Source organism: Lipophrys pholis, assembly GCF_963383615.2.
Source record: "Lipophrys pholis genome assembly, chromosome: 10".
Lineage (NCBI taxonomy): Eukaryota > Metazoa > Chordata > Actinopteri > Blenniiformes > Blenniidae > Lipophrys > Lipophrys pholis.
The window spans coordinates 16,816,418-16,844,295 of record NC_137640.1 but is presented as its reverse complement, the minus strand read 5'-3'; the positions used below and the strand labels follow the sequence as shown (position 1 = coordinate 16,844,295).

The 27,878-nt window shown below is 40.0% G+C and overlaps 1 protein-coding gene across 1 annotated transcript in view; it reads left to right on the top strand.

The window, feature by feature from the left end:
- Nucleotides 1-27,878, top strand: part of adgrl2a (adhesion G protein-coupled receptor L2a) — a 102,671-nt gene that overhangs the window by 36,808 nt on the left and 37,985 nt on the right. Inside the window, exons 3-5 of the mRNA XM_080473482.1 lie at nucleotides 2,437-2,650; nucleotides 15,540-15,649; nucleotides 25,545-26,345. Of these exons, the coding sequence (XP_080329608.1) occupies nucleotides 2,437-2,650; nucleotides 15,540-15,649; nucleotides 25,545-26,345 (1,125 nt within the window). The remainder of the gene's footprint in view (nucleotides 1-2,436; nucleotides 2,651-15,539; nucleotides 15,650-25,544; nucleotides 26,346-27,878) is intronic.

Below are 27,878 nucleotides of genomic sequence, written 5' to 3'. Positions count from 1 at the left end.
CCCAATTGATAATATATACCTATGTAGTACTACAAAATATTTTTGGTCTGTTTATCCAACATCACACACACACACACACACACACACACACACACACACACACACACACACACACACACACACACACACACACACACACACACACACACACACACACACACACACACACACACACACACACACACACACACACACACACACACACACAGTCTAAAAGCCCTCAGTTTTTCTCTGATAAGGTAACTGGTCAGGGGAAACTGATAGAGGAGTCTCCATTATACAACTGCCATGTCATGGTTTGAGTATAAAATATGTACTGTAATGTGGCTTTGAGTGATACTTTACATAGGCTCTTATAGTGACTAAACATTATGTTGCTGTCTTTTGACAAAGCCATGCTGGGGCACATCGACATGCTTTCCAGATTGACTGTCAGGTCTTATTCCTAACATGCTGCCTTTTCAATTTTGTTTTTCCACATGGGATTTTTCTCTCAAGCCAATGTCTCTGATATATTGTTTATCACCTTAAGCATTTCTTTTTGACTCCAGAGAGAAAAAGGCTGCAAAAACTAAAATACGTCTGAAACCTATCATATTTGAAATCTTTTTACTTTTTATGTCCATCGGTCACAAAAGAAAGTTTGCTGTCAAACAGACCCCCGAGCAGAGGCAAGGGTCCTCCCTGATGATTGTAGGCTCCCAAACAAAAGAAACCCTTATAGATGCTACTTAGGTCAGGTCAGTGTCCTTATCCACACAGTCATATCCTTTGTTTACCCTTGGCTCTTCACTGAGCGCCTCAGAAGAAAGACTTGTACCTGATTGGTGCACAAACGTAGGATCAGACAATACAAACTGACATTTATCTTCCTTTGAGAAATACCACAGCAAGATTTCCTGGTGAGGCGCGCCGTACAGAACTCTAATCCCCTGCCATTGTAGCTTAGCATTCAATCTGCCAAAGATAATTGTATTGGTACTTAATTGATAAAGCATTCAATCGAGTAAAATGAACTCGGCCTTTCTTGGCCAATTTAGTGAGAGGCTTTAGTGAAGTGCTGCCAGGGCGCATCTCGGCAAATACTCATGAAAAGAAAAAAAAGCGTACAGTAATTATAAACAACTGCACATATGGATCACTCTGACTTGTCCAGGAGCAAATTAGGAACAAATTAGAGCATGAAAAGTAGAAAGGACACTCTTTATTTCCCCCCGTGACTGTGAACTAAACCTCATTAGGGGAAATGGAGCCTTTGGAAACACTAACAACAACAACAAAGTTGCAGGTAGCAATACTGGTGTTTAAGGTGTCTAAGAGGTGACAGAGTCATCACTGGGAGCGGGGAAACTGTACCTGGTATTCAGGGTGGCCATTAGTTTCATCAATGTCCGCAGAGGAGCAGCAGCTGTCAAATCTTTTGAGGCTTGTTTCCACTTTCCCATAGTAGTTCACAAGCCCAAACACACACACCGCACACACACACACACGCAGATGCACAGACTGTGAAAGTTTATCTCTGTAGTTCACTTTTATGTATGGCTTTTAGCACTGTTCATATTTGCAGAGCCACAATATTGATTTCTTTTCTATTATTCGTACTCGCTCTCTCCCCCTGTGACACACGCACGGACGCACACACACACACACACACACACACACACACACACACACACACACACACACACACACACACACACACACACACACACACACACACACTCTTTTTCTAGCCTCCCAATAGCCCTTTGTCCGATAGTCAGCTCTGCAAAGTGGATTAAATTACACTCATGTTGTCATGGTTGTTGTTCTTTTTCATTCTGGGTAGAAAAATGAGCATTGGAAGTAAACCGCAGGTCTCTCGTTACAGGCTGCTATGACAGTGCCGACCCGTATCGAAATGTAACATAAGGCAGTAGCTGTTTGTTCAACACAAAACAGTCATTTGCAGAATTAATAATATTATAATTTTTTTTCTTTAACCATGACTATGTGGGATGTGCAATTGTGCGGCTGTAAATGGGCACACAAAGGTACGGGAGTCCTGATATTTACACTGACGAACTAGACTTTAATGACAACGATTGATTTTTTTTCTTCAGGAACTGTTAAGGCAGGAGGATGAAATACTAACACCATTAACTCCCTGGTGCAGTCAAGATCTGAAATGTCCGCTCAATACACTGATGTGTGTCAGGGTGGTAGTTCAAGTCAGGGTTTCAATCTTTATATAGATTCATGATTTATACTGTGGAATATTTCTAGTCTTTTGAATAAAATAACAGCAAGCATGCCTATAGATGCTTTCTTTATGCATATCCGGCTCTGATGTCTTTTGACTTTCGCTGTATCGTCCTCTGTGTCAGTGCAGCTACATGTCTCCTTTCGATTTGTCCTGATCAAGCTCTTTCCTCCTCTCTCTCTCTTCTCCCACAGGGTTTAGTCGAGCTGCCCTGCCATTTGGCTTAGTAAGGAGAGAGCTGTCTTGTGAGGGTTACCCCATCGATCTGCGGTGTCCAGGAAGTGATGTCATAATGATCGAAAGTGCCAACTATGGCCGAACAGATGACAAGATCTGCGACGCCGACCCTTTCCAGATGGAGAATATCAACTGCTATCTCCCAGACGCATACAAGATTATGTCACAAAGGTAAAGACCGCGGCCAAGCCTGTGCAGTATCTATCCCAATTTTTTTTTTTAAATCGACACTGAGTAACCTGCCAAAGTTGAAGAGCCTGAAATCACAGGACAAGACAAACTAACAGTTGGCTGGTTCTCTCCTCTGTCGATTGTTTCCTTTTTTTACAGGTCACCCTAGTTGGAATCTGTTTCTTTTTTTTCTGCCATGTGGTTCAAAACAATCCTGCATCCCTTACGCAGGAAGAAACTCTTCATTAAATGGGAGTAGCGGGGCTCCTGTTGGATCATTTTACTTTGTAGAGAGCTAAACGGAATATAACTTTGGAATTTAAAAAAAGAAAACAAGCTATCAGTAGTCTGTGATGAAATGACTATTAGCACCAGTACTGAGACAACTAACCCAGACTAAAAGAGAATTATATACTTCATCGCAACTTGACAAGTGAACAAACAGAAAACTGATTAAAAACACAACAGCCGGCGTCAGTTACTCATCAACACACAGAGGACAGATCCACATTTCAACAACAACAAAATAAAACTCAGTACAAACACTACAATGAATAAAAACAGTTTTTCTAACAGTTTTTCCTCAAAAACAAAGAGGTATTTTTATTTTACACCTCTGACATATTACCAATCCAGTCTGGCCTGCAGTAGTCAGTTACTCATCAACACACAGAGCGTGACCCGCTCCTGTCCCTTCATTAGGTGGGAGAAATACCATTCTCCCACATAAATCACTGCTGTTATATACATTACCCTCAGATGTGTCGTCTACATTGAGTACTGAAAAGTTAGTTCTTAGGTGTTGGCTTCGTTTTTCATGCTGTGAAGCTCTTAACAACATTCGTTCAATGTGTACCGTTGTGTGGGTGTGTAGGAAAGAAAAAAGTAGGAATACAGAGTATTACTTTTGGTATTATTATTATTATTATTATTATTATTATTATTATTATTGTTATTATCATCATCATCATCATTATCATTATTATTATTATTATTTATTTTGGTTTTATGATTACTACTTTCCACAGACTGATAGGATGTGTTCAAATCAAGGAAGATGGTGATGTGACGAGTGTAAATTGTTTCTTGATAGTGTGCCATGAGTAGAAGTGGGCTGTCACTGTTTTAGTGAGTACTTTACCGAGTACTTTTTCCATGACTGGAGTTTCCATAATTTCAGCACGCTGATCTTCTGTGTTGGCCCCTTGGTGATTCTTACTGGTAAGATTAAGGGCAGACTGTTGGCAGGACCGACTCAAAGATGCTCCACATCTCATGAACTCCCACTGAGTGACAGTGTTTATCTTGGCACTTGGTGATGATTCATTCTCAGTCTATCAAACGAAGTGAGCTCTAGTCAAATTTTTACAAAATTTGAGTTTTGTGAGTTTCAGTCAACAAACCTTAAAGACATTTAATCTAGGGTTGTCAAAATTGACGCTTTAATGCAGATTAATACGCCGTCACGATCAGTCTGATTAAAAAGTTTAACGCAAACCAACCCATCTGCAGCGCGGAATGGCTCACATGGAACTCTTGTAGACTTGCTGTCGAGCATGTCGCCGTGCAAGTCGTTCAGGTAGTGACAGAACCAAGTCAATACGGAAGATACTAAACGACACGTTGGCCCCCTTCGATGGGAAATTGGAATATAAAAACCTGACACAGTAGTATGCACACTCTGCAGGAAGGAGTTTTCTCTTCACCGAAGCACTGCCAGCTTAAAATATCACATTAACAGGGCGCGTGCGTTATTCGGGGATTCTGCTGACTGTTCTCAGTTGCAGGCAAAATTGTAATAAGAAGCGGAGTTTGTTTTAGTAGCTGGTTGAAAAAGGAGCAACAGGGCCACATTGATGTGGATAAATGTTTTGTTTTGAAAAAAGATGTTTTTTGTGAACAAAAAACCATTGATGGTATTTTATAAACACGGTAAGTGCACATATAGTCTCTTTCTTAAGTCTGTTTGTGCACACAAAATGAAATAAAAGATTAGAATAAAAATTAATGATATTTAATTGTGATTAATCAGCAACACTGTGCTTAATCTGATTAATAAATGTTGAATTGTTTGACGGAACTATAAAACCCATTCAGTACAGCAGCAACATGCTTCTTCCTTTTTAGATACATTTGACCACAACACGTTTTACAATTGATTAGATTAAATAAAAATCATCTTTATTTATATATCAGCAAATACAACAAAGCAATTTCAGGCCGCTTTTGCAGAGAAAACCCAACAATTATAATTTTTTTTAAATGCATTGACTGAAAAACCTGCAGGAAAAGTTCTACTGACATTTCACTTAACATTTTCTGCTTGGTGTCTCATACTGGTAAAAAGTAATCAGTAGATGAGCAAACCTGTTTCATCGAAGAACTCAAAATGTCAAGTAACATTACCCGCAGAACCAAACCATACAGAGCACACGTTTGTAGGAACGTTTGTCTCTGTACTATGTCTATTTGCTACAGTTACACATCTTTGTTTCTCAAGCTGGCATTTGATTTATTTATTTTTCTTGAGATATACATTCATTCCTCACTGAATAGTGTTTAAAGTATTCGCATTAAAAAAAAAAATCCTTGAAATTGTTACTGTCTTTAAAATTGACTTTAATTAACAGATAAATTCACTGAAAAAAAAACCAAACAAAAAAACAACAACCTTACTGATCAGGTGCTACTGTGTGTGATTATATAGAGGCTAAAGGCTAGTAAATATATTAATGCACTGCTTTTATTCATCGCTTTTTTTTTTTTTGTTGATCTTGTAATTTTCCTTTAGTTTCGTTTGTCTTCAAAAATAAAATAAGATAAAATGGGTCAACGCTTAGCATTTTGTTTTCTTCTGGCAGGATGATTGATTGCTGACCACAGACACGTCCCACATTTTAAAGCTTCTGTCTGCAGCCATCACTAACATGTCAAGATTTAGTGCGGACAACAAACCAACCGCTTTACATTGACTCGCATGTGCACATGCAGGCCTGGTAGGAACACTGCATACATGAGACGGAATACATGTGACCAGTTGTCACACGGGGGATGCCATTCAAGCCAAAGTGCACAGGATGGAATGACATATGACTGCCACAGAGAGAGATATTGGATGGTATGAGCCCGTCAGCAACTCTGGCAAGCCGCCTCGGGAAATGAAAAAATAATGAAATAAAACAGTGGAGCCCTTGTATTCAGGGGGTTTATTTTCAAGTCCTATTTGATGAAGTCAGATAGCTGACTCGCATTGTCTGTCTTGAAAGGCTGCAGCCTGCTTCGCTCCCCTGCTTGTGGCCCTGTGTATAACAGTGCCCTCAGCCTCCCTCGTACAACAGTGGTCCACGGAAGCACAAATACTGACCCAGCAGGAGCCTGACAACAAATCCCAAACACTCTCTTCCAAACGGTCTCCACTGGTGCCTGCAGTGGACCTGGGTTCATTCCTCATATGCATATCCTGAGAGTGCCAGGGGGCCGTAGTTCAGATGTTACTTTAAATGTGTTTTTTAGCATTCCTGTGTTGGCGCCGAGTTGGTGTACTTGGAGCAAAGAGAGAATCGTGTGTGCTGTCGAGGAGAAAAATGAGTGATGAAAGAGGTCTCTCTGAGGTACAAAAGTTCAAAACACTAAAGCAGCTCAGAAGAGTTTACATCTGAAAGAGCAGAAAGGATTATTAAAAAAGCTCAAAACAAGTAACAAGAACAAAGAGTAAAAAAAAAAAAAATGCAATAAAGATTAAAGTTTTCATTATTTTATTAGTGTGTAAGATATTGAGAAACGTGAGAGTAGATTATTTAATTCTAATGCATGTGAGCCATAGATTGCAATATTATGAAAGCGATAGGAGTCAAAACGTGGTTTCAAGAACAGTTTGACAATCACCCAACGTTGCATATGGGACTAATTAGTGATTCCTCTTTCCTTGTCCATTTATTTACAGGAACAGACTGAAATAGGAAGCAAATATAATGAAAGAATGTCTCTGCTGCCAACAATAATTATCCTCAAAAGAGAAACGTGGTAATATTTTATTTTTTTTTGCCTACTTGGACTGCAGTGTTTGTTTCATTGCTATGAGGTCTGAGCTCCTCACGTCCCCCACAAGTCTAAAACTCCGGTTTGTCCTCTGGCTCCTGCTGAGCGTAACCCCACAGTTTACCAATGAGGAACAGTCACTGCACGCACTGTAGGTGGGGGGGGGAAAAAAGAAAAGAAAAAAAAGACAACTACTATTTCTGACGGTAGAAATAAAGGATTGATGAGCCAAAAATATTTGTTGCCATAATTACTCCGGTCTACTAATTTAAGTGTGTATGTGGAAAATCACATTAGTGTTTGTGTGGCGAAAAAACTGTGTTCACTTTTAAACATCGGAAATTGACGTGGCCTCGAAGTGTGGAGAATTGGATTGAGGCTTCGCTGAGTTTGATAGATCCTGTTGGCACTTCAAGTTGTTTTTATATCTGGCTGGCATATTATATTCATGAGCACAATGATTTTATGAAAATAGCCTTAGGACTGTTGTGGCTCAATTAGAACATTCAGCTGCAAGCAATTAGTCGACTCAAGTGGGTGATAATCTGTACAGGAATTTTTCACGTGGACACCTCCCCAGCAGATGTGAAACTGCATGGCGGTACAGTTTGAAATAATTAATTTGTAGATGATAATAATCAGAGATGTGATTTTCTTTCTTTTCTTTTCAAGATTTTTTTTTAGTTTTTAATGAAAACATGTTGTCATCCGCATTGGTTAATGGTAATGACTGCAAACACATTCTCACCACACACATAACGTCTATTAGATTAAAAACTGCTATTTAAGCGTATTTAAGTATTATTTTGTAATGCATTTCGCTGCGCCCGCACCAACCATCTGGCGCACAGTTTGAATTGATTCGACTCAAACACCCACCCCCATCGGAGCAGAAGAGTAAGAAATATGACAGTGACACACTTTTACTAATCATTGTTTACAAAAAAAAAACAACTAAATTAAGATATACAATATGTATAAGTGGTTTGCATCCATTGATTTCTCAGCAAATGAGTTTCTTTTTTAAGTATTCAATAGCAAGTTAATTGATTTCTGTAACATGACATTGTTCTCCTGGCTGTGCCTGTGGATTACGGGTTTATTCAAGAAACTAATTGATGAAAATGATCAATGCTGATAGCGATCTAACAGAGAGGATCAAATTCATCAGTACCGCTAAGGATTATACCAACTTAATTATCACTAATAATCACATTGAAATTTTTTTGATCAGCACTTCACATTTGACATGTGAAGCAATGTTTTTTTTTTTTGTTTTGTTTTGTGTCAAGGATCCATTTACAGTCTGAATGCGTCAGGTTTTATTAAATGTGGAAGCTGTGGTAAACTCGCAATGTTAAACCTTATAGTTTTGGAATGCGATCAACTGTTTCCTCCAGGTTTTTTGTTTCGTCAAGAAACGCAAGGCAGTACTGGAGACTAAATGATGCAACTTACACTATTTATATCAGTGACAGGACCGCTTGCGAGGCTCTCCGAGGAGCTCCATTGTTGCCGCCTGACAGCACACTGCCTTGTTCCTGCTCGCTGTACATATAGTGTTAGTGTTTATTTAAAGCACAGCAGATTAAGTTTTCATGAAGATCCAGATTCAGCTTGGACGTTTCAGAGGGGTGTGCAAAAGTTCATGAGGCATGAAACGGCGCTCCGTCCATTCGGTGCTGAATAAAAAGCTATACCTTAAATATCGTTTTGTCAACCGAGCTCAAGAGTTTTCTGGTGCCTTTTTCACAAATGTGACACAGAGTAGGGATTTTTGTGTTGGTTTGATTTGATGGTTTAACAATTACTAAAAGTATTTGATGAGTTTAAAGAAAATTTGATTTGAACAATAATGTGTGTGATATGCAATATAAATGCCATAGTGTGTACAGTTTTTTGTTTTCTGTTGAATTTGACATAAAAATCCACAACTGGTTCACTCACAATATATTGATGTTTTGAAAATTATTTGAAATTAAATACAAGTTAATGGAAGTATACAAGAAATAAAAATCACCAGAATTAAGTCTCTTCTAGATCATTCTCAAATTTTTGATTGTTCACATGATCTGTGGTCTGACAAGGCCATTTCAGGACATTCCTCTTTTTACCCTTCGTTGTTTTTTTTTTTTCTCTCCACTGTTTTAGCTTTACATTTTGTGTTTCAGTCTTGTAAAGGTCATATTTGGACCAGCAGGCTGTCACAATAGCATTTCCATTGACTTCAGTGGCATGGCGATAGACCTTTGCTGGTTTAAAAATCAATAGGCGAGATGGACGGATGTGAGTCAGACCGCCTTCAGACTGCTGACTCTTAGAGCCCTGAATCCCCCCGTTGAGCACCATTGGCAGCGCTAGTAAATATACCATAAACACAAACATATGACAGTAATTACAAGTTTCTGGGATGCCTTACCCAAATATTGGATCAGACCTCAAACTGAAAGCGGGACGCTAATGGTTAATTTCTAATGACCCATTTCCTGAAACATTACTGGGCCACCCCCTTAGAAAATGGTCTAAATATACTTGTACAGAAGGTGATTATACATACCGTGTGTGTGTGTGTGTGTGTGTGTGTGTGTGTGTGTGTGTGTGTGTGTGTGTGTGTGTGTGTGTGTGTGTGTGTGTGTGTGTGTGTGTGTGTGTGTGTGTGTGTGTGTGTGTGTGTGTGTGTGTGTGTGTGTGTGTGTGTGTGTGTGTGTGTGTGTGTGTGTGTGTTCACAGATTGTTTCTTTTGCTGCCATTCTGTGGTCCTGGAAATGATTTAATTTTTCAATGGCCTATCTGCTATCAACAGGCTTGCCTCTTGAGAGAGATGTGTGCCTTGATAATTGTGCCATGAACCTCATCAGCATTTCAGATGAAATGGAGCTAGACGGGTCACTTCGAGTTTAAGAGATGTTAATTTGATTGAAATTCAAACCGGGAGCACCAGGAAGTAGATTGTGTCTTATTCTGTAACGCAGTGTCTTCGCTCATGTCGTTTTCTTTCTCCTCCGGTCACACAGAGATGGTTTTTCACTGTGACTATTTGTTTGATATTGTGAGTTATAAATGGCTGCTTTGGCTTGCTCAGTGTTGAGGGATGAAAACTCAAGATTCTTCTAACTTTTCAAATTGGCTAAGTTGAAATTCTTGCCTGCACTGTTTAGTGAAATATGACCCATTTCTGTAATTTGACTTTTCACATCTTCAGCTTGGTCAGTACTGGATGTTTAAAACTCCACATGTTATTGATGTTTTAACTGTCCCATATCACAGAAAGTATCAAAATGTTTAACCAGAGCGTGAACGTGCACAAGCTGTCCCCCTTTGAATGAGCCAATTGGGCTTGTGTAACTTTGCGTCGTTGCAACAATGTGCTCATAACTACCTCCATTCACGGCACAGCCAGCAGCTTTTCCTTTGTGGAGCGATTAATTGTGGTTGGTTGGAGCGTACGTCACTCAGAAATCAATTAGCATGGGCACATGCGCCCTAAGCTACCCGTGTTTGGTTTGATTCAAAGCCAGTCGGATTCTACTCATCTCCCCAGCTTCTTATTTTTGTCAGTCCCTGCAGCTGCCGTTAAATCAAAACCATAAAAAGACTTGTGAAAAATATAACAGAGGAAAAAAAGAAAAAAGGCCAGTCCAGTCAGTGAGACGAGAAAAAGGGATCCGTTTTACCATGAACATAAATATGTTTGATCAAATGTAACATCAGCTCATCATGGTTTTCTTGACGTGGTCACCTGAACCTGGCAGATGTTACATTATGATCACTGAACACTGGACATCTGCAGTCTCCTTTCTTTTGTGAGACATTTAAAGAGGCTCATAAAGCAGGTTTTTTGTTTGTTTTTTCCTTTCTTTTTGTCATTATGCCACTCAGACTCGACTTGCTGTCCTTACGCTAATCAAACTGACTGTTTACAGCAGACATAAACAAACCTCAGACAACTGAGGTTTGTCCTGGCGCTCCCGGCGCCATTTTCTATTTTTTGATACTTGAACATGTTCTATAGCTTCTATATTTTCAAGCAGCTCACAAACAAGATACCGGTATTGATATTATAGGCAGTCTTAACTTGAAACCTTACAAATGTCATCTAACGACTATTGATTGTCTCAAGAGTCTGTGTAAAGTCGGTGTAAAGTGAATGGAGCTTTAAAACTACAATTAAAAAAAATTAAGAATGACTTTTTTTGACATTTCATTTTGTTCAATGCAATGGAATTATTGACGCACATTTAAAAACACTTCAGTATGAAGTAGTTTTATATTCTAGAAATATAGTGTGCTACCTAGCTCTATTATGACATTCGTTGAAAAGTAGGAACCATTTACGAGCTTCTACAAACAGGCTTCAGACCCATGAAATATCTTTTACTGAATTTGTTATCAGGAATGCGGTTTGTTCGCAATTTTCACACTCCGGCCAATTTATTATTCAATTAGCGCATTATCTTCATGTCCAATTATTCCTCTGACATGTTTTACGGTGGCAGTGGAAAAGGTTAAATTGCATGTGGATACATGGTATCAGGAGTGCCATCAGTTACACCTTGTTGGTGTCTTATTGCCCCTCTTTCCCCTTTCAGCAGGGAGTGCTCATTTTTTAAAGGAGATTTGCATCAAATCCTAGCCGCCTTTTCTATGACACACTAATTGTACTGATGTCTGCCTCCCCCAAAAGGTCAGCGATGTGATGGGCTTACATTTGGAATATTTCAGCGTGATTAGCAGGCCGGTGGGAGAAGCGAAGGCAATCAAAGAAAAAAAAAAAAGATACTTAACCCGGTACTCATTTTAATTTTCTAGAAAAAGATGTAATCTCGCTCAAATTTTTATTTTTGGAGATTTATATTTTTTACCTGCTTTATTCTCTTTTTTTTCTAAATGTGCAACAAATATTTTCTTTCCTGCAGTGTGTGTGTGTGTGTGTGTGTGTGTGTGTGTGTGTGTGTGTGTGTGTGTGTGTGTGTGTGTGTGTGTGTGTGTGTGTGTGTGTGTGTGTGTGTGTGTGTGTGTGTGTGTGTGTGTGTGTGTGTGTGTGTGTGTGTGTGTGTGTGCGTGTGTGTGCACACTCAGAGCTTGGAGACAGAGAGATTTTGAGATATGGATAGACAAAACACAGATTACATTCTTCTCAAGTACACTCACAGGTGGCTTTATACATTGTCGTAGTATACGAGTAGAAATGGAGACGTCACCAAACCCTGCTGGATTGTGTTCCAACATTTTCATTCCAAAAGTGCTTCATGCGGAGCTTCCTCTTAATTATTATTGCATTAAAAGATAACATGTGTCAGTACTCTTTCCACTTTTGCTTTCAAAAATTCCTATTGAGCAATCAAGGTATTTATAGAAGTCTAATGTTTCACTCTGGAGAAAAGTGGAGGAAAGCTTTCCTTTGACTTGATATTCATTATGTACATGATTAATTACTATATAGCCTCAGACTATCAAAAGATAGTGAGAGATATAATATTTTACATGTATTTAATTAGTGTGCACTTTGAGACCTGTGCCCCAGCAAACCCAAATGCAGGACTTTTTTATGGTTGGAATTTCAATTACATGCTCTTTTTTTCGAAATGAGGGGCCACGACTATGCATAGAAGAAATCATTAGGGCTTTTTCAATTGGTCTCAGGAGATGCCTTGAGTTTTCACAGATGAGACAAGAATCAGAGTCACACAATCTCATAGTTCAGAGTGCCCCTGCTCCACTGCTCTAAAATTAGAGCAATATATCAGAAAGAGCTATCAACACTTATGTCAACATTGTTTCCAAAGACATACGAGGGTTTTTTTCTTTTTTGGTGCGCATATGTCCTGTTGTTTAATGCATTTGCCTGAGTAATGATGGCAGGTCTACATCTCATTAATGTCACAAATTTTATTTTTGATATCATTCTGTTTCATGCGCTAATATAAACTAGGCATTCATTCCCCCAGTCTCATCGGAATATGGTAGCTAAAGCACTGTAATTTATATTGCTCCTGCATGATATGCGTATGCATGAGCAAAGCAGACAGAATCATCAAAGTGACCATATAATATATGGAAAGTGCTGGAGATTCATGAAATACAAGCTCCAAAAGCAAGCAGCATATTATGGGCCCAGCATGAGGCGCATGTTTTAATTCCAAAGTAGTAATTCATTTCTGTAGGAACAACCACAGTATGCTGATATTTTCATCTGTTTTTACACGTGGAGGTCATTAATAAAGTGAAATGCCCCATGAGATCGTCCCAGATGCACACCCAGGCGTAGACACACACACACACACACACACACACACACACACACACACACACACACACACACACGCTCATCTATGTATTATAGTTCTGCGATATGATGCACGGTTTCAACATTGCTTGGAAACGGAAAGGGGAAAAAAAAAAAAGAAATGCTCTTTGCTCTTTTCAGTGATCTTATACACAGTTTTTTGTTTTTTTCCCATCAGACGTATTGGGGAAATAAATGTGCAAACTCTTAATTAGCATGCATGCTGATTTGTTAGAAATAGAACAGGGGGAAGACGAGATGAATTGCTTTTGTGCTTTATGAAAAAAAAAAAAAAAAGAAGAAGTAATGTCTAATTGCATTTCCTGCTGTTCCAGTAATTTTGTGTGTTTTTCATTTGAACACAGGAGCCGTTTGTTTAACTTTCTGGATACAGTTTTGTACTGTACACCACGATGTCCTGCCTCATGACGTCCACCTAAAACGCAGCTGTTTTCAATCAAAAACCAAAACAACCCCCCCACCCCCCCACCCCCCCACCCCCCGCGCCGCCTGTTTCCCTTCATTCTCACACATCTCAACTGTAACGAAGCCTGCCTTGTTCCACACAGTTACCTAATATTATATTAATAACATTTCGACAAAAAGCAGTGATTGCCTGTGCAAACCTAAAACAAAGGAAATAAAAAAACGCTATACAGTGCAACCAGTAATACATTTTCTAATGATCTGCTTTAAATGGACACACTGATCTATGATATGAAGAAACACATATTATCTCTTCTGGTCTCTGCTAAATCAGCAGAATAGAGTTATTGATCTGGGGTCCGCACACTGCCAATAGAATTTTAAGTCAACTTGATTGCAAAGAGGGTTAGATAGTTATTGATGTCATTATCCTGATCTCAGTGCAGCACGACGGTGGTCACCTACAACTCCCTGGACCTAAAGCCATGCTGCAGGCTTAGGCCGGACAGCTGCTGTCTAATTGGTAAAGGCCGTGTTCAACAGCAACATCAATGCAAAGGACTCATGAATAAAAATCAATAACTTGTGTATGTCATCACAACCGTTTTTGGTCTTCTAAAAAAAAAAACATAGTATAACTGGAGCTTAAGCTACATGTGTTGCTCAGTAAATACTTAAAGATGGTCTTTGAAACCCTCCAAAAATAGAATATTGAGCCGGCCCGAGTTGCTGTTTATTTCATGGCTCTAAAATTGCCAAACAAAATGTACAATGTCTCTCTCCCTTTTCCACACTGACTTCAACTTTGAATATCTCTCAAGTTCTTTAATCTTACTGTGTGTTTTTGACTGTCCGTGTTATAAATGTGTGACACGCTGGTAACACTTCCCAGTTAATAAGGCATTGTACTGTGGAGGTTCTGGGGAGCACTCTGCAATGGCTCGTGCATGAACAAAAAGCAGTTTTTCTTTGCTTCCTGGTCGCTTCTGAATTTTAAAAATTATCATTCAGTCTAAGTCACAAATATGTATGCTAAATTCTGTCAGCTTCAACTTGATAAGAATATAAAGGTTAATGGGCTTAGAAATTTATGCAAGAAAAATGAACCATGCAAAAGATAAAATTCACAATTTATTATTATTATTTTTTTTTAAAGATGCCTTGGATACTTCTGTAATTTCTGATCTCACCGGTGTAGATTCTCAGAAGCTTCCGTGATCATTAATGAGACCTTTGATGGCATTTTGGGTGCCTCGTCTAGCTGCTCAGCGTGTCGACCCATTGAGAGCCGGAGTGGGCTCAAATCAATCAGTCGGGACATTTGAGTGAAACACACAGAGACTGTTTATCTTGTGAGAAACTCGCTATACCAAACACCAATGTGGGGGGTAAATTCCAAGATCGCATGAGGTCCCCACGCAATTGTAGTCCCAATATATATCAAGCTTCTTCTGTTTACTCTGATATTTGTTAATGTACTGATTCATGCTGTTAATGATCCATCATTTAATTTGACATCTAATTTTATTTACAGGGTTTTTTCTTTTCTTTTTTTTTTTTCTGTAACGGAGCAGTTAAATGCATAAGATCACAAACATGTAGAAGTGGGTCCAGCTTTTCTTTGCTCGCACATCATTTGAACACCGGTGAATAAAGAACAGGCTGCGTAACTCCAAGATTGATTTGGAAAATCAGACAAAACCATGAAGTTTCACTATTTATTGATCAGACAGGTGATATTGTATTAGGGCAAAAGAAAAAACTACACCAGAGGTATTTGTATTCTTCCTTTGGCCAAAACAAATTCAGACAGATTGCATAATATTGTGATCAGAACATAGCAACCAGAACAAGGGGAGCTCTTTTAATGCCACTCGCTCATGAGAAAAACACAAAAGGCAGGATTTGAGTGGTAAAACAATGGCATCAGCCATTTATTGTCAGATTGAACGGTGTTGTGCATGGTACTGGCAGCACAAAATCGTTTGTTCAGTGCTGCTCTGTGTACATCTTTGCTTGTGTGTTTTAAAGTTATAAACTTGATTTTCGCATGTTGTGATCCAGCGCGCCGTCTGAACTCACAATGTTTATCATTATTTATCATTCTTAATGTATTCCTGTCTGTTATTCTTTTGCCAGATGCAACAATCGGACTCAGTGTATCGTCATCACAGGCTCGGATGTCTTTCCCGACCCCTGCCCAGGGACGTACAAGTACCTGGAGGTCCAGTATGAGTGTGTGCCCTACAGTAAGTATGATGCCTCTGTTGTGTATTGAAAACCCTTCTTACCTTTTTTTTAACCACCCTCCCATCCTCAGTTTCTCTCTTCTTCTTTGGCCTTGGTCTCTGTCTTATTTTATGACTGGGGCACATCGTCTACGTTACCTACACCTCTGTGTGTCCGTACTGACTACGTTTCTGTCCCCATGTTACTCTTTGATAATGACCAACAATGGTAGTGTATTTGATTTCATTCTATTTGAAGGAACCGGAGAAAGTGTACAACTGGGAACATTACAGAGTAAGAAAAGAAATCCATATGTATAAAGACACAGGAAACCATATTTAATATGTGATACTGATCCAGCGATACTAACCTCATATGTATGAGAACACTTTGGCTTTGATGCGTTGATTATCTGTTTTTTTGCTGAGAGCTACACAAATATTAACAACTTCAAAACTTTCTGTATGAGTTGCTGCTGCAGCGCTACATGAGCCCCAGCTCTGATGTATGGTTCATGCAGGCTATGTGGCTGCAAGTAACATGTGCACTGACGTGGACGAGCCAGAGGTCCTGTGATGCACATGCGTGCTGCTTGACTAGGCGGTGTGTCCCAAGCCTGATACCTTGTCCCGTCTCTGCCTTGTCTGCTTTCTGTCTGCTCCACTATCCAGCACCCTTTTCCCTCTGTCTCTCCTTGCACTTGTGTCACGCCATGAACTCTTCATGAAATGCGACTCGCAAAAAAACTCTTTGGTCCTCACTTTGCACCGCCCTTTCTCATTGATGTGCTCACCAAGTTTGTAGTGGATCGACGAGCATGGTTATGAGGTGGTAGAATAGTGGGAGGGCAGAGGAAGTCATGCTGACTCCCTGCAATGGCAAGGTGGTGTTTCATTACTCAACTCGTGTTATGAGGAAGTCTTGTCAGGCTAACGCACAGCGCACATCGGTGGCTTAATATACATTCCTGCGACAGTTGTGGAAATATGTTAACAGATGTTTCATTATGTACCACAACCCAATGACTCAACATGTAAGGCAACAAGGTAATATTTCGTCTGGAGAGATAGCGTTAACATTTTGCCTGTTCCTCAGATGCTAAAATATTCATTGCCATTGAGCTCCCAAACAATCTTTAGATTGCCCTTTGTATTATAATTCCCCTTTGTCCTTTAAGCTGCCATGTTCATTTGCAATTTGTGAAGGAAATTCCCCTGAGTAACCTTTACAAACTGATTAATGACAAAGATTTAGATGAATTACCAGAATCACTAATCAGGTGGAACTGAAATAATTAGTTGCAGCGACGAGACGAGGATGTATTTGGATGCTCTTGTAGATTCACGTGGGTATTTTGTAAACTGATGTTAAGTTGTGTTTCACTTTTGAATTACCTTTTCTTTCTTTCTTTCTTTCTTTTTTTTGAAAAAGGAAAATAGCGGCAGAATTAAAAAACAAACCTTTACCTCTACAGTTCTTTCCATTTCTATTTTACACCTCTGTTCTACACTGCTCATTACCAGTATACCTGTCCAAGGTGTTCCCCCTAGTGTTGAATCAGAATGCATTAGTGAACATCATTAGATGGTGAAACTCATTACAACTAAAGGTTAACCTCTCGGAGGCTTTAAGGACCTGTAATTAAAAATGGAATAAGCAATAATGGGAGTGTGAGTCCAACTTATTGAGCAAAGACAAATCCTGTAACTCTCACCTTAAAATCCTTACTGCTTAGATTTTTCTCCTTTGTTGTTTTTTTTTTTTCCCCCTTTTCTTTTAACTCACCATATAGTTAAGTATTGATCGAATGTCTTGCTGTGTTCCCTCAAACCTTAATAGTAGGATTAGCCTCAAGGTGCACTCATGTTCACCCACTGTTATGATTGTCTTTTGAATCTGTCAAACCACAAGGAAAGAGCCGATCCACTGTAGTGTGGTGAAAAGTAAATCTCTGCCCAAGGACTCTCAAAGCTAGGAAGGTCTGTCTCACAGTAAAAAAAAAAAAAAAAAAAAAGGAAATAGAAAACACAGACCGATCCTGACTTCACTTCAAGCAGTTTCAAACATGCATGTCTGTAGCCCCATGTTTTTGCTTCTCAAGGTCCATGCCCAACCAGAATAGGACCAAGATCACAGAATGTATCCTATCGCAACTGCCCGGGTAAGTGTGAAGAGTTCTCTTAGCCCGATTCAGTCCACACAAGCCCAGCCCAGCCTTTCCCACTCAAACCCCACTGTAAAGTGTCATAGATTTTGATTCATAGACAAGCTCCCCATTTTGTTGCTCTCCTTTTATCAATCCTCTGTGTCCTCTACCCCCATAATGTAATCCATAAACGCCACATGTATTTGTACATTCAAGACTAATGCAGAGAAAAGCAATCACAGTGGGAGATTTACTGAGCGTTTCCCCATCAGAGCAAACTCCTACTACCGTTTTAAAATGAGTTAGGAAAAAAAAACCTGACTGCGGTTTTCTACTTTTCAGCTAGAATAGATCGCATGCCAAACATCAAGATTTGTGATTAAAAACATTTCATTGGTTCAGGACCTTAAGATCCCTTGGCTTTACTGGGATACAGGACTTGAGAGGATGTTTTGCAAGAAGATGAATTAAATCCCCATTAAGCTGATTCAACGATGGGACCATAGAGAGTGTCCTCATTTTGACAGGAAACGACTGCCTTTAAAATATTTCCCAGTCCCAAGAAAAGTATCCTCTAGTTAACTGTAATTAATTAATTTATTATTTTGCCTGTAGCTTTTGGATAATCTCACACTTTGAACATTTTCACTTTTTTCAAGTGGCCTCTGCAGCCAGTTGTCCATGCATTTTCTTGATTTTCTTCCTTTCTGGCTTCATGATGTGGTCTCCATCGTGAACCACCCTCTTTAGCAACTTAATCTCCACTTTCCAGCCAAGGATGTAAATTTTCTCTTCACCTGGCACAGTCTTTCCAAAATTGGCTCGAGTAACTGCTTGAATTAGGCAACATAAAAGACAAGATGCTGCTTTATTAAGATGATTTTATGCAAGCTAATTCACTCTCATACAAAAATAAAATAGGAGCTTATAAGAGTAATAAGAGTTTTCTTATTAGGCCTTTCAAAATTGAGTCATGCTAAGGCACATAAACAGCCCTCATTGCAGATTTTTTATTATCATCATTTGCTAGTGCCAATAAACCCTCCTCAGCTCCATGTGATGAGAAGGACAGATTATGAAACTATAAATCTTTAACTGCATGGATTTTGGATCTCCGTTTTTGTGTGTGTTTATGTTCATTACCACCATCACTACCTCCGTTTGTAATGCATTGTATATTTAGTGATGACAGCAGACAAACATCTATATGGGGGTGGAGCGCCAGGCTGTTACCAGTGAATATTAAGGTCATATTAAAGTTTAAGTAGTATTCTTAGAAAGTGTGTAGTGTACATGAGAGAAAAGTTTAAGTTTGTTTTCTGTGGTTCAGTGTGGGTTGGTATGTGTCTCATGTTTGTTTTGATGTTTCTGTATGGAAACTGACTGACTCTCTTCCCTTCCCCTGTGCAATCTGCAGGAAACTTCGGCTATCTGACTCATTCTCTTCATCCACTGACCAATTTTCTGATCACACTGATTGCTATTTCTATTTTTACATTTCTACTAACGTCATAAGGTCTGCCGTCACATGTTCTCATTTTATTTCCAGATTTCCTTCACGCCATGTCTCTGTCGTCCTCTTACTTCCCCTTTTCTCTCGTGTCTGGCTGAGACATCTTCTGATTGTAATCTGTTTTCTTCCTACACCTTTTTTTGATTTATCAGTAAGGTGCAACACAGTTGCATTTCTTCTGCGGAGTGGAGTGCATTTGTTTACAGATCTTCTAATTATCTGGGTTTATTTGGTTTTTCACAACTGAAGCCTACGTCAGACCAAATAGTTTCTGGCAGAACGATGTTTAGGTATGAACACTAGTTATTAAGGGCAATGTCACTGCAACATTTAAAGAAAGCTTAATGAATGAGTAAGCACATAAGCCTATTTTGCAAATTGGCATCGAATGATGTTGATGCAGGCTGGCTGTCTTCTAGCCTGCACTATGGGAAGCAAATGTAGACACAATTCTCTGAAAAATACTGTTTCAAAAAAGAATAAATAAACTCAAAACCCAACTTGAGAATAGGGATGTACAGTTTGTTTAATTGGTAATCAAATATTTAATTGCTAAAAAGGACTATGAATGCTAACAAAAAGCTGTGTGCTTTCTGTAATTCCATTTTTTTTTCTATATATATATATATATATATATATATTGATGATATTGTTGCCATAAACACACACAACAGTTGCTGGGTTGAACTGCTTTGAACAACCCATAGTCTGGCCTGGGCTTCATGTTAATCTGAAATGTTAATTTGTGTGTCTGTGTTGTCTCAGTGTAAACCTTTCAGTCTTAATGTTGTAGTTAGGCAGTTGTGGCTCGTTTGGTACACATTTGGCTTGAATTATTTTGTTAACTTGTTCAGTCTCTTGTTATATTTTATTGGTCGCTGATGTTTCAGATTAATGGATAGGATAACGCGCCTTACTGTCACTGCATAGAAAGTGGCTCATTCAATTATTCCAATCAGCAGATTTGTAGGAGACTTTTATTGTTGAGAACAGAATTAAATACATTTATACCGGCCTGCACGTGTTGAATTTATCGAACAATTTACATTAATTATCTACTTGCTCAGAACTACAATTAGCTTGTTCTTCTTGTGTACATGCAGCTTCTCCTTTTGAAATCAGAACAGAACGTGAAACAGGTTGCAAAGTGACCTATTTATATTAAAACAATATTTCTTTTCAAATATACCTCAGTGATATAAAATACCTATATTAAAGTTTGTTTTGAAAATTAGTGCACTTAGAAATATCTACTTTTTAAAGAAATGCAGCTTTGATTCTAGTCATAAGTAGATTTGAAAATTGACTGTTTAGTTTTACTGTTATTTAAGGTGCAAAGTTAGTAAATTTCCCAATGCTTGAAACATTCTTTTGTCCCATCAGCTTAAGTTATTTTCCTTCAGTGGTTTTCAAAGTGTGGGCCAGGCCTCTCTCAATTCTTCTTTTAATTTGGCCCAGATTGGAATTCCATGTTGAACCTAAAGTCTACAACAGTCATTCCCAAACACATAATTTGATTATGTAATTAGAAAATAGTTGATGAAAATGTTGGTTATAATTATAATTATAATATTTTAAGTAACTAATAGCCTGGATAAATATGACATGTAATTATTGAATATTAGGGAAGTGGTTGGATTAAATAGGTTTTACATATTCCTACCAATTTTCAGACATGCTGAATAGATATATGTGTTTGAATTAGATATATGTGATTGGAATTTCATTCTGGGCCAGCTGGATTCTAGATCAGGCCGGATTCCAATATGGGACTTTATATATGTTTTCATTCAAATGTGCACCAGCTTCTATTCTATTCTATTCCAAAATTCAACCAAAATGTATTACTTGGTGTCAGATAAAGCATTTGTGACATGTGTTTAAGGTGTCCAGACTGAACAATGGTGTTCAAGCTCTTTGAGTTGGGGCGAGGCCTCAACACTTTGAAAACCCCTCTTCTATGTCATACAAAAAAAAAAAAAAGTGTCCGTATGTCTATGTGAGTGTCATTCTATTTGGGTTCTTTGAATCAAAGTTAATGCACATTCAGATACTAGAGTAGAATTTGTATATTCAACACTGTGCTATAAAAGTAATGTGATGAATGTTGTGTTGTTTGACAGAAGGACCCAAGGGGCACAGAGTGACTTACAAGAAAACGTCATTGTTATCAAATGAAACAAAACAATTTAAAACAACACACCCTCACATAAAGGATAAAACAAGGACTTTCTAAACTAAAACTCAGGAAGAAAAGGAGGCCAACAAAAAGTGGCTAAAATCAAAGGCTCACCTAGATGGATAGTTTCTAAGGCAACAATCATATATGAACGTAAACATGGATCAACAGACAAACTGACTACTGACAAGACTGGGGACAGTAGATATTCACTGACACAAGGAATGGGGAAACAACAAGCTGCAGATGGCTATAAAACCGGGTCAATGAGGAGAAATCAGGACTAGAGGATGGTGCAATATTAGAGATGAGGAAAGAAAAGTTACACAAGGATGTGACATGAAACCAGACCTCAAGTCTAACTAAAAACCACAACATAAAACATAAATGGTGGCATAAACTTATCACACACTTAAACATAAAATGTGAACCATGACAGCTACCTTAATTCAATAGCTAAAAAGAAAACTTAAAATCAAAATAGCCCAGGAACCATCCATTCATCAAAACAGACTGTAGACATTCCAAACAAATTCTAAATATTACTTGGTGGAGGGAGAACATTTCATATCAGGGAATAAAATCTACCAGAAAGAAATAGTCTGAAAAGGGGCAAAGGAGTTGTGACCGCATGGTATGGTGGCCCAGGAACAGAGGAAGCAGACCGTGGTCCTGAAATTGGGCGAGCAGACTGGGCGGCTGAAGTGATTGAACTGGAAACAGGCGGGCATGAATGGCTGGTTGGTAGGGCGGCCAAAGCAAGGGCGAGCAGCCAGGGCCAGTGAGGTGTGTGGCCCAGGAAAAGACCAAGAAGGGAACACCCCTCCGGGGGCAGAGCAGAAGGCCGGCAGCGATGATGGCGGAGCTCCTCCGGGGGCTGGAGGGTGGCCAGCAGTGACGGTGGTGGCTCATCTTTGGGGCCTGAACAAGATGCTGGGCTCCACCATTGCCACAAAGATGGCTCAAGCAGGAGGCTGGCAGAAACGATTGTAGAGCCCCTCCGGGGGCTGAGCAGGTGGCAAACAGCAGTAGTGGAGCCCTTCTAGGACCAGACCGGGAGGCATGACCTTAAAAAAAGGAAGGGAGCAGACCGAAGCCGGTGTTCCAGGACCACCTTGAAGGCATAGGGAAAGACTGAGGTGTGTCCTCCGCGACCCGCTCAGCCTCAGGTGTCGGTCAGACTGTAACAGGTCCTCTGCTATGCTATCGAACTGAGGCACGGGGACTGAGTGCAATGTCCTCTGGGACCCCCTCAGATTTTTACATGGAGACAGACTGAGGTGTGTCGCCAGAACCCATGCAGATGTTGGCTCGGGAACAAGCTGAGGTGGATCCTCCGGGACCCCTCTGACTGAGGTATGGTGACAGCCTGAGGTGGGCCCTCGAGGACCCCAACAGAAGCAGGCACAAGAGCTGACGGTTAACAATATGGAAACAAGATGGTGGGCAGTAGGAGGCTGGTGACAATGATGGTCGTGCCCCTCCGGGAGCAGACCAGGAGGCAAAGCCTCATGAATGGGCACTGAAACTGGTTGAAGCCTTTTGTCCTCAGATTTTGGCATGGATAGAGATTGAGGCTGGTGAACCAAGACTTCCTTAGGCTCTGACATGTGTACTGAGTGCTGCACGTCCTCTGGGGCCCTTTCAAACTAAAACACAGAGACATATTAAGGCAGGTCCGCTAGGACTAGCCCTCAGACTGAGGCAAGCAAAAAGGTTGAGGTGGGTCCTGTTCCATCACCTCTGACATGGACACAGGAACTTACAGAGGTTGGCTATACAAATCCACTTAGAGCCATGATGAGGGGTGGCATTGAGGGTATAGCCGGAGTTTGTTGCATCCTTTACAGCATTGAACACTGCCTGGCACCTGTGGCATGCTTTTTTAGAAGCTGGCCGGGAGCTAGCGGGCTGAGAGCTAGAATACAGGGAGCGAGTAAGCGCAATATCTCCCTTACGACTAAAAGCGACTACCATAATTTACATGCAAGCCACTGTCCCATTACAGCCATGGTCAACTTTTATTCTGTTAACTATATTCTGTTATTAGTCTGGGTACGCAGTCCACTCACTGACAAAACTGGTTCTACCATCTGGAAGTCCTCAGTCAGTAGATGATATCTACAGTGTTCATTTGTCAGTTTGTTCCATTTTGTGGTTTTCAGAAAGAATCTAAGGTTCAGAAGGGAAAACAATTAAATAAACATTTAAAAATAAAACTCTTTTTCACAAAAAGGAAAACTATAACTGAAGTAAAAACATTTCCACAAGGGAAAAAAGGCCAAACTAAAAGAGGCTGAGATAACAGGTTGGGGTGAGCGGGGCGTATCATAGTCAAAAATTACTGTTGAGGAACACAGAGAAAGATCAACAGACATACTGACAAGACTGGGGACAGCACATACTGTACTTGCACATAAAAGGGGCATGAAGGAACACTCATGGGTGAGATGACACAAAGTACAATGGGGCAATAATAATAATAATAACTGTGGGAGAGACGGTACACAGGCAGGTGACACAAAACCAGACATGAACTATAAAGACCCCCTAACCACAATATGAAACATAAAGTGTGTCATTAACTAAATAGGAAACCCTAAACATATTGTGAACCATTACTTGAACCTTAACTGCAAACTAAAGCAAGAACATAAAACGCAAGGATATCAGGAACCACAAGGATGAAACAAGAACTCTGTTAACCGGACTGAATATGAATTAAACAGCCATATCATGCCACTGGTGTCCTAATCTAACCCTTTTTTTTTAAGACAGGACCTCGCTGCATGCATGTCATCTCTTTCACAACTTTCCTGCTTCATTAGGAGTACCCGTCTTTTTCCATGTCTCATAACATGTTTCTGCATATGTAATCGTAGCGATGACAGTTAATTCATGTTAATGTCTTTTCTTCCCCTTCCACCCCTTTCATTCTCTCTTCCAATGCATAAAATAGAAGTGGAGCAAAAAGGTAAATAACAGACACGATCCAAACCCCTAGCTCCTTGTTTTGTGACATCTGGTTGTAAATTATCTATTTTCCCATGGTGACCTCGGCAAACGCATTAGAGACGTTATCTTCAGAACTCCTCTCCCCCAACTGTACCGTTCAAGGCCAGTATAGTACTACAAAGGATGTGAGGCTGACCATATAAAAAGAAAAGCAGTCAAAAAAAATTAAATGGGGGTGTACTGGCTGCTGTCCATAGGGGTATCCTTTTCTCAGTCTTCCCGGGTACTTCTGCTACTCAACAGAATCTCATATTGCCTGGCTTTCAAAACCCCTTTTTCATAGCATGCCATGGCAACAGTGTTTCCCTGCCCTCTTTTAACGCTGTTGCTTTCTACTTTTCCCTTTTCTCTCCAACTTCCCCCACTCTTCTTCACATATTTCCAACCTGACCACTTTCCTTGCTCTTCTTCTCTGTTGATTCTTACGACTATGCCTCAGAGAAACAACCAAAACACCTCAAGAACCCTTACTGAAACCCTCACTTTTTAATTTTGTTTTATTCTAATGGTTGTGACACTCTGCATCACTTCATAATGACAAGCCTCTCAGGTATATACCATAGAAAGGGAGGTGTAGCTGTGACACATCCAAATAGACACACCTTGCAGACTCCGCTGACTCCTGCTCTCTCATAACCTCTTCCGTCTGTTGCCAAGTGAATTTAGTTGGCTGTTTTTTTTTTGTTTACAGGACCAATTGTTCTCTTAAGTTCGCTTTCTGTTCTGTTTCCCCTCATTTGTGTTCTACTCAACAGTAATTGTCTGAGGCCAATCTTCCTTTTGTTTCAGACTACTTTATATATTTAAACTTTATGCTTAACAACCTTTCTATTTCTTTTTTCCTTTCTATGCACAAAACCAAAACCGTTACACTGCTTGTAAATTTTGGCTATAGCTGTTAGTTGTGTTTTGGCCATTCTTTAATATGTGTTTGTCCCCACTCCTATTTCCTGTTAAACAAAACGAAGACTGAGAATATCTTGGTAGTTCATTTTACTGTTTTATTTTTCACATTTTAACCTGTGTCTTGTCTTCTCATTCTACTCTTTTCCCCATTACTAGTTTTTCTTTGTCCCGGGACTCTGAAAGCTGTCGGTGAACCTTCCTTTCTATTTGAAGCGGAGCAACAAGCTGGTGCCTGGTGCAAAGACCCGCTGCAAGCCGCTGACAAAATCTACTTCATGCCTTGGACTCCTTATAGGACAGATACTCTGATTGAGTATTCATCCCTGGATGACTTCCGAAATGCTCGGCAAACCATCACCTACAAGCTGCCCCATCGGGTGGATGGGACTGGATTTGTGGTCTACGATGGGGCTGTGTTTTTCAACAAGGAACGGACCCGCAACATCGTAAAGTTTGACCTGCGGACTCGAATTAAAAGTGGCGAAGCCATCATCAATAATGCCAACTACCACGACACGTCGCCCTACAAGTGGGGAGGTAAAACAGACATTGACCTGGGGGTGGACGAGAACGGGCTGTGGGTGATCTACGCCACAGAACAGAACAACGGCATGATGGTAATCAGCCAGCTGAACCCCTACACACTGCGATTCGAGGCTACTTGGGACACGGCTTATGATAAGCGCTCAGCCTCCAATGCCTTCATGGTTTGCGGAGTACTGTATGTAGTGCGCTCGACCTACGAAGACAATGAAAGTGAGGTTAGCAAGAGCCTGATCGATTATATTTACAACACCAAACAGAACCGTGGGGAATACGTTGATATCCACTTTCCCAACCAGCACCAGTACATTGCAGCTGTGGATTATAATCCGCGAGATAATCAGCTCTATGTGTGGAATAACTTTTACATCCTGAGATACAATCTGGAGTTTGGCCCACCCGATCCAGCACATGGTAAGAAAATGCTAACCATAATCGTTTCTCCTACAGAAAATAATGGTGAATGATATTGCTGAGACTGTGATTTTAGTGCACTTTTATATTCCTTTGGTATTCCCCGTTCTCCGTATCAAGTGTCACAGCTGACTGATTTTTAATTTAGGATCTAATATGTGCTAGCTATGTTATGGGAAGCTTTGGAGTGTAGAAAAGCATCTCGGGGGGTGAAGTGAGCAGGACTTTGTGGTAAACAACACCTCAAAGCCAGTTACCATATCATAAGGGATCAGTATCTAGGGGATTTGGGGAGGTTTACCATCCGGGCGTTCCCCGAGTCCCTGGTGCTAACGCTCTGGGGATACCTGCTAGCATATCCCTTTTTCAGAGTGGGTAAGATGGGGAGAGCGACAGAGGAGAGATATACTCTCACCTCTAGAAGCATACATGCCTGGACAGGTGCAAAGTCTGGCCTGGGGCAAGGTTAGATCCTCCCTGTATTGCTGAAGCGCCAACTCTCAATCGGCCATTAAAAGAAGGCAGAAAAAAAATAACACCTCACACTTTGTAATAGGAGTGTAGGGATTTAAGGTTCTGCTTAAGAGAGAATGAAATGGCAGACAGAAGTAAGAAGGATCAATCATCCAGGGTCACATCAGCCCTGTGTATTTTTAATTTAGCTGTCAAGAGCTGAGCGCAGGCTGGCCTAGGCCTGCAATAGTCCTTACACTGAGAATATAATAACAGTAATTATCCTAATCCCCTCCACACCCAGAGTCCTAAGTCCACGTAATGCACAGCGCAGTCAGTGATGAGCCACAGAGGTCAAGCAACTTTTCCACAGATTATCCGAGGGCTCAATATTTATTAATGTGTTCGCTTGTCCACTTTGGTATTGATAGAACGTGGGTTAGAGCGGCTTAATTGGGTTCAGTATGTGGAACACCATCAGTCTAGCCAGACTAAGGCAAGCTTTGCTGCGACAGAGAATGTAGTCCAGGTACGAGAGCAGAAGTGATATTATGCAAAAGGTTCAGCGAGCTGAATGCTGCAACAACCAGAGTGGAAAAAGGCATTCGCTTTTTGTACTTTATTTTGTTAGAATGAATGAAATGCTTCAATTTTCCCAACCACAAGTTAGACAAAATTAATTATCCGTACATCAGAAAGAGATTAGAGCAGTCTGACACTGATAGTCTAAAGGTCATCTCATATTTTAGTCAGGTTCAAAAACATAATTGAACATAGTCATACAACAAAACCCAACTGAAAACCAATTAAATTGAACAGTGCTTTAAATTTATTGTAAAAGTGATAACTAGAACAAGGATAATAATATATACAGTAGCAGACTTTATATTACTTTCAGTGTCTGATATAGATTTTTCACAAGCTGTGTGTAAGTACAGTGTAACTTTGGTTACCGATGGTAAAATTATAGGCTTTAAACATCTTGCAGTAAGACCGCACTCTTGTGAATTGTGTGCATTGTAGCTCTGTCTATAACAAACACATTCTAAATGTTAAGAGTAGACCACTTCCCTCCGTGTT